Source organism: Pygocentrus nattereri, chromosome 15 (genome assembly GCF_015220715.1).
Source record: "Pygocentrus nattereri isolate fPygNat1 chromosome 15, fPygNat1.pri, whole genome shotgun sequence".
In the NCBI taxonomy this organism is placed as follows: Eukaryota; Metazoa; Chordata; class Actinopteri; order Characiformes; family Serrasalmidae; genus Pygocentrus; species Pygocentrus nattereri.
The window spans coordinates 40,313,458-40,321,639 of NC_051225.1; the positions used below are offsets into that span (position 1 = coordinate 40,313,458).

General features: G+C 42.5%; 1 protein-coding gene and 1 non-coding gene across 2 annotated transcripts in view; both read right to left on the minus strand.

Annotated features, from left to right (window-relative positions):
- zdhhc13 (zinc finger DHHC-type palmitoyltransferase 13) overlaps positions 1-7,879 on the minus strand; it is a 25,700-nt gene extending 17,821 nt beyond the window's left edge. Inside the window, exons 1-5 of the mRNA XM_037545536.1 lie at positions 7,742-7,879; positions 5,836-6,068; positions 673-795; positions 408-485; positions 1-61 (exon numbers count right to left, since the gene is read on the minus strand). The exon at positions 1-61 is cut by the window's left edge and continues 84 nt beyond it. Coding sequence (XP_037401433.1) covers positions 1-61; positions 408-485; positions 673-795; positions 5,836-6,068; positions 7,742-7,765 — 519 coding nt within the window. The 5' untranslated portion in view covers positions 7,766-7,879. The remainder of the gene's footprint in view (positions 62-407; positions 486-672; positions 796-5,835; positions 6,069-7,741) is intronic.
- On the minus strand, positions 5,087-5,201 carry LOC119265303. The gene has a single exon (XR_005131573.1). It is a non-coding gene; the product is annotated as a U5 spliceosomal RNA (small nuclear RNA).
- Positions 7,880-8,182: the final 303 nt, after the last annotated feature.

The following is an 8,182-nucleotide window of genomic DNA, read 5'->3' on the forward strand; positions in this document are numbered from 1 at the left end:
AGCCAATGAGGGGTCAGCACCGTAACGCAACAGCTGGATCACCATCTGCAGGTGACCCTGTCTACAGGATAAACAGAGCAGCTACTGTGAATTATAAATTACTCAGTATCTACTATTAATTATTCATTATTCATAATTATCTTTTCTTTCTCATAATTATCTATTATTTATGTCTACTGCAAATAGATTAATTATTCAGCGTCTACTGCAAACTGGTCAGCGCCTACTGCGAACTGGTCAGCGCCTACTGCGAACTGGTCAGCGCCTACTACCAATTCTTCAGCGTCTACTGTGAACTGGTCAGCATCTACTATGAATTATTCAGCACCTTGTACAGATTCTTAAGTGTCTACTTTAAATTATTCAGCATGTAATATGAAAAATTCAGCTGTGATACAGAAACTGACCTTATAGCCCAGTGGAGTGGGGTGGAGTTCAGGTCTCCGCCCAGCTGGTCAATCACCGCACCTTTGGCAATGTAATACCTGGAAAGAAGTAGAACAGAAGCACATTTCAGTATGATTTCAATACATCATCTGAACTGTAGATAACCAACAAATAAACAGGCCTACAACATAAAACAGCAGAACTCAATAACTCCAGCTCCAAGGTCTCCAACCTCCAACCTGACCCGGAGGGAGCAGCAGGCCTGCGGAGAGAGGAATCTCTTACTTGACGAGATCTGCTCGGTTATTAATTGCGGCCCAGTGCAGAAGGGAAACGTTCTCTTTATCCGGCTGCCGGACATCATAACCAGCTTCCACCAGCTCTTTACACCGCTCCAGCGCTCCAAACCTACAAACACAGCACACAGACTCAGTGAGAAGTGCTCATCTGCAAAATAAGAGGATTTTAAAAATCAGCCGCTGTCTGATTTAAAGACAGGTGGAGTATCTTGTCTCTATATTTATTCACACGGAGCAAAAATACAATATCATGATGCTTCAAGAAATATAAATGTAATATAAAGGTGTTCACTATACATGAAATGTCACAAACTGATCTGATGAGCGGAATCAATAACGAAGAACCAGCAGTGCTTTTACACTTTTTTAGAAATACGTTCTAGAAATACTATATCCACATTTTCAGGAAAGCATATTGCGAAACAATTTATCACAATATCATCATATTGCCCCCTACATTCACACTGTATTAGAAAATATGGAAAAGAGGCCAGTGCTCCTTCACCATGAATCCAAAATATATAATAGATATACAAGTCAAGCAGCTTCCAGCACAATGTGTCAGCGTGGAAGTCGTAGACAGCTGTGAATATTCTAACAGTCCAGCTTTGCAGTAAATGTGTGTTTGTCAGTAAAAACTCTATAAAACATTAGAAAAATCACCACAAATACAGCAGCCAGAACGTGTTTCCTGTAAGGTTATGAGGATGCAGGTTAGAAGACCTGTTCAGTTCGATTAGCTGATCAATTTAGTGAAGTATTGATTAGATAAAGCAGGTACTGGTGACTGTACGCTAGGCCTGTGTGATATCTAAAAATAATAAGATATTTTGTATTAAAAATTCTGATCATCGTTAATTTCGCCCCCCTGGCAGAAAACAAAAATGCAGTACTGGTGGCATCTTTGACCTTTCTCTGTTCTATTGAAGTCCATGTGCATTTCTTAAAATGAACTGTTTTCATGAAAATCTTTAATAATTATTATAAAAAAAACATTAATACAAGCACATGCGCTCATGAGCTTCTTCTGCCACAGACTCGTGCTGTCTTAACAGCGCTCCCTGCTGGACAAACGTCAGACTGCAAGTGATTGGCAAAGCCATGCATGTGCGCTTTCCACATTAAAAACAAGGTGTATGTATGTATGTATGTATATATACATACATACACACACACACACACACACACACACACACACACACACATATATATATATATATTATATAGCATTCATGGTGAAGGAGCACTGGCCTCTTTTCCATATTTTCTAATACAGTGTGAATGTAGGGGGCAATATGATGATATTGTCATTATTGTGATAAACATGCTTTTCTGAGCAGGAGGTGGACACAGTACTTAAAGCACTGCTGGCTCTTCGCCGTCAATTCCTCTCATCAGATCAGTGTGTGACATCACGTACGGTGAATACATTTATATATCCTGACCTGAAGTATCGTGCTATTGTATTTGTGCCATATTGCCCTCCTCTGTGTCAATACATACAGACAGGAGTGTAAAGACGGCACCTTCGCTCATAAAGAAGCCTCATAAAAAACAGTTACAGCCGTTTCAGCAGCGTTAAAACACGGAGCTTCAAATCAGGAGACACATCATTTAACCCTGTAAAATCGCAGGCTGATTACAGACGAAGGCTCATTATTCAGCAACTACTCGACTTCAGCGCAAACCGGCTGACCCGTTCTTAGGATGAGGAGGGGTGCAATAGAACTTCAGGCCCGCTGGTGGATCCTGGCCATTTAAGGGGTTGAGGCAAATGGGAAAACAAGTGACTGCAGCTCCTCAGTGAGGCTTCACAACAGGATGTGAACAATGAGTTCTCAGACCGTTTGGTCTGCTGAAGTCCACGGCAACACGCCGCAGCGCTGTGCAAAGCCCAGCTGCGCGAACTGATGAAGAACCCTAACGATGGATGTTGCTGCACTATGAACTATTCGATCAGAGTCATTACTGGAGTCTTGGTTCAGACAGATTTATGAAGTTGAAGCTCTGGATTTTAAGCAGCACACATTCCAGACCAGGACTGACCACCCCACTTTAAAATGTGACATGATTTAGGAATCTCTGGGTCTTTGAAAAGTGCTACATAAGAGTCATGTATTATTAATATTTTTTATTAGTATTATTATTAGTAGTATTGGGCATCGGATAATTTGAGGATCTTTTACTTAACACCTGTGCCTTTAAGCCTGATATACATGAAGGAGCTCTTCTTAGTGTGAGTGGGCGGGGCTAAACTGCTGTAGCCTAAACAGGTGGATGTACATAAAGGCACAGTTTTTTGTCACATAACGAACAATGAATTCAAAACAGGCTGTTGTACAGGATTTAAGTCTTATCCCTCCTGTGCCTCGTCTCTAACAGCAGTTACTGGTTTTACTGTAACACTGACCGATTCTCTCCCTGCTACTCTGATCAGCTCTAACCGCAGTGATCAGCGGTCACTGGTTAAAACCTCTTACCTGTCGCCCCTTTATTCCAGGTGTCTGTCTGTAATGCTATACCCACAAACTCTGGGCCACAGTCGTGATCTTGGTCTCACCCGAAAGGAAACATTCTCACGATTAATAATAACTGGGTTAATAACTTAACACAGAGAAACAGAGTCCAGAACAGACGAGTTCATTTCCTCCTGACTCAGATTTCTAAACTCGCTGTCGTTTTAGTTTGTGTTTTACTGCAGTGAGAGACTTCGAGGCTGGAGCTCTGAAGCAGGTCAGCTTCATTTACAAAAATCAGTAAATGAGAATTAAATTTATAATTAATTGTAATTATATGTGATTTTACAAGCAGACATGTACTTATTACACTTTATTAGGTTCACCTGTTCAGTTGCTTGTTAACACAAACAGCTGATCAGCCAATCACACGGCTGCAGCTCACTGCATTTAGGCCTGTAGAGGTGGTCAAGACAACCTGCTGAAGTGCAGACCGAGCATCAGAACGGGGAAGAAAGGGGATTTAAGGGGCTTTGAACGTGGCGTGGTTGTTGGTGCCAGACGGGCTGGTCTGAGTATTTCAGAAACTGCTGATCTGCTGGGATTTTCACGCTCAACCATCTCTAGGGTTTACAGAGAACGGTCCGAAAAAGAGGAAATATCCAGTGAGCGGTCAGTTGTGTGGACGAAAATGCCTTGTTGATGTGAGAGGTCAGAGGAGAATGGGCAGACTGGTTCCAGATGATAGAAAGGCAGCAGGAACTCAAATAACCAACCAGAATCTCTGAGGAACGTTTCCAACACCTTGTTGAAAGTCAGACATGAAGAATTAAGACAGTTCTGAAGGTGAAAGGGGGTCCAGCCTTTTACTAGTAAGGTGTACCTAATAAAGTGGCTGGTGAGAGTATCTTATAACCTAAATCTTTGTATTTCTTACACCTTAACGTGTTCAGGTGCCCACAGTAGCCATATAATTTATTATCAGGATATCATTGGCTATTTTAATTTTGAAATGGGTGACCGTGTTCGTACTGGTCGGGCTCAAAATTCAAACTTGAAAAACTCCATGCAGGAATTATTTTCATAAAGTGCTGTGATGTTTCGGTTAAGACAGGACTGCGCTCCTCTCAGTCACACCCAGCAGCGGAAGCGTGAGCGCTGATAAGGGATCAGAGCGAGAGCGACGTTCCAGCTGAAAGACTGGAAAAGCAGCTTTTGACTGTCTCTGCATAGTCAGAGCTTTGTGCCCATTCAGGAAAGAGCAGGACCCGCAGAACCGACAAATTCCACACATACTAACACTGCAGATGACTGAAGATAATCTGTGTGTGTACAGTAAACTCATTTAAAGACAGGAAATAATCAGCAGAGGGTCAAACTGCACTGATCGCCGCCGCCGCCGCTCAGCTCTGCTCTCAGACCGCAGCCTGCAGGAATCTGAACTCCGGAGCTGAGGCGTGAAATAGATCAATTATCTTGTGAATAAATATCAAGACATGTCTGTTTCACAGCGTAATAAACAGGATGTATAGGGCAGTTCGCATTTGTACCAGAGGGGGGTGACAAAGCCTCAGTTATGTAGAGATTAATGAAGAAAACGCTTCAGACGGCACTTCCCTCACTCCCTCACTGCCGAGACTAATAATTATTAAGTGATACATTTTTTAATCCCACAGACGGGAAAATTCCACCTCCGCATTTAACCCATCCGTGAAGTGAAACACCACATACACACTAGTGAGCACACACACTCTAGGGGGCAGTGAGCACACTTGCCCAGAGCGGTGGGACGCCCTATCCAAGGCGCCCGGGGAGCAGTTGGGGGTTAGGTGTCTTGCTCTAGGACACCTCAGTCATGCGCTGTCGGCTCTGGGGATCTAACCGGCGACCTTCTGGGCACAGGGCTGGTTCCCTGACCTCCAGCCCATGACTGCCCACAGATTTAGCTCTGCCCTGGCAGAGCCTTCAAAAATAAGAAGAACTCGTCAACGTTCCCCTCCACGGAAACCTTTAGTAAAAGGCGAAAGATTTGTGTGTGAATGAAGAGAAACCCGAGCTATATAACAGTTATTCATAACTCCACTCATTAAAAATAAGGTTCTTCAAGGGTTCTTCAGCAAAAAATGGTTCTATAATGCATCCAAACAGGGTTATTGCATTGCGACAAGTTTGGCATCATAACAATAGCAGAACCCATTCTGAGCCCTTTTCAAAAAGGTTCTACACAGACCCATTTACAACAAACTCTCCATCTCCATTTTATGATGTCAAGAACCCTCTCTGGTGCTTTATAGAACCTTTTTAAAAAAGATCTTAGATAGAATCATGCAAAGAACCCTTTCATTATGCTAAAGCTTCTTCAAATGTTCATGGTCCTAAAAAACCCCTAAAAAATAAAAAGAAATGCACAAAATTCTGCATTTATTTTTGACGATTGAGACGTTTAACTCCATGTACATCAAAGTAAAGGTCCTCAAATGATCTGATGCCCAAATTACATCAATCTTTACCAAAGTGGGGACCTATTCTACTACTGGAGATCTCAGGTGCTCCTGAAGACCTTACCTGGATCAGATGTGCTGGATTAAGCTCTATAGAGTGGTAGAGCTCCCGGATCAGGATCGACAGCCCTGCTTTGAAGGTTTTATCATTTAAACACTCTGAAATTGTTACACCTATAAAGCAGATCTTACTGCGTGGCATTGACAATGTCCCAGCTGCTGCTGTCGTCGATGTGCGAGTACTTTTTGGGCTGCTGCGTGGGGTCCAGCATGCCGTCACTCCTTTGGATGAACTGCCCGTGGAAACCGGGCATGAACCCGTGCGCCATGCCCCCGTGCGCCATGCCCCCTGGCCCGTGGCTGTGGGAGTGCCCACCGTGTCCATGGCAGCCATCATTCATGTGCCCGTGTCCATGAGAGTGACGCTGCAGAGGAAACACATTCAAAATGAGCCAATCACAAACCTACACCTGCTGACATCTGCTGATTAAAGGGCCTGTATCATGGAAAAATGGACTGTCCTCACTTTATTAGGTTTGTGATGTGGTTTGTAAACACTGAAAAAACATTTCCACTACAGACACGGATACAACTGCAAGAACGGCATGTTTGAATTCACTGTTTCTATTACAAAAACTAAGGCTTTTACGTCCACATCCACCTGTTGGGGCTACAGCAGTTTAGCCCTGCCCACTCACACTGAAGTTATAAGAAGTGTTTCAGCCCAGGCTGCTTTCTGGATGAGGCACAACAATTTTTAACTAATTGAAAAAAGTAAAATATGGGTCTTTTAATATGTTGTTATGAAGATTTGGCTAATAAATAACATCCCTGAATAACATATGAGGTGTGCAAAATGCAGAGTGATGCATTGAATTGAATTAAACTGCAACAACACTGGAATTGGTTACAACTGACTGTACCTAATTATAATAATATTCCATAAAGAATCTGGGGGCAAAAAAGCCCTCTGGCTATTTCAAGCATAAAATTAAACTAAAATGTATAACTTTTGTATGACCGGTATTCACTACAGTGTAGTTACATTTGTGTATTCAGTGCATTTTTTATTATTTTGCACCATATTAAAGTAGCCAATCCAAACAGAACTGAGAAAGGTTGAGATTTTGAGTGTTTTGTAAAGATAGAGTTGTTTAATATGTAAGATTTAATAGAATCAAACAGAGATTAGAGGTTTAAACCCCTAAAAAATAAAAAAATCCACAAAATTCTGAATTTAATTTTGACGACTGAGACGTTTAACCCCATGTACTTCACAGAAGGGCTTCTAGAGAACAGTGTGACATATTACTGTTGACTGTATCTGTCAGAGTGATCTCTCTCTCTCTCTCTCTCTCTCTCTCTCTCTCTCTCTCTGAGATGCTGTGTTTATCACATCATCTGTGCAGATACACCCAGTTTTTAGTGTGTCACCGAGGCTTAATAAATCCAAACCATAATAATTATGATCAGGATAACAAGTAGTTTTAAAAATATACAAACTACAAGGCCATGTGGATTTATACATTATTTTTTGGATGCAACTGTCTGTCTTTTGCTTATTAAATCACTTATTATCCAGAAGAGCAAGCACACAATGACATATACTATAATCAACAGTGTCTAATAATAATCCATCGGCCTAAAGTAATATTTGAATATCCCTAAATATTACTACTTTACTATTACGAGCGAGTAAACAACCTCATTGATAATAACCACAAAGAAACTGAGGTTGGCGCTTAATTGTCCAGTCCACCTTAAATGGCGCAGTAGTTACATATCGGTGGCTCAGGGTCCAGAACGTAACTGCTGCGCCATTTAAGGTGGAACGGACAATTCGAAAAAGAAACTGGCAAACTGTTTTAGCTTGGGTTCGTAGCGTGTCAGCAACAACACGCACAACATGAACACACTGCGAAACAGGACAGTCGTCGGATTTAGTGCAATAATCGGAGGAAATCCTGCAGTCCGTGTTTACCTCGCTGAAGCGCACAGGTAGCTAGCTAACTAGCATTAGCATCAGCGTTAGCTCAGCGGCTAACGCTCAGTAACAGCTTATTTACTGCCGAACTGCGCAGAGTCAGCGCATACTCACCGCCTCGTCCTGCTCCCACTCCATCGGTCCAGCAAGTTTATATCGGTTTAACCAGATTTATCATTAATTTATTAATTAGCACGAATTTAATAACAAAACTCGCTGCCGCACTTTCACCGCTTCCTACAGACGGAAGCACACGCTCCGCTCTGATTGGCCGGTTTCTGTATACGTTGCTCCGTTCGTTAAGGTTGGGCGGGGTTTGAGGCGGTGGGCGAAGACAGGAGGGATGGAGAAATATAGGGTTTTCAACCGCCTTCCGCGTCCACTAACTGGCCACTTTATTAGAAACACCCACCTTCCGCGTCCACTAACTGGCCACTTTATTAGAAACACCCACCTTCCGCTTCCATTAACTGGCCACTTTATTATAAACACCCCCTTGTACTACCACCAACTGGCCACTTTATTAGAAACACCCACCTTCCGCTTTCACTAACT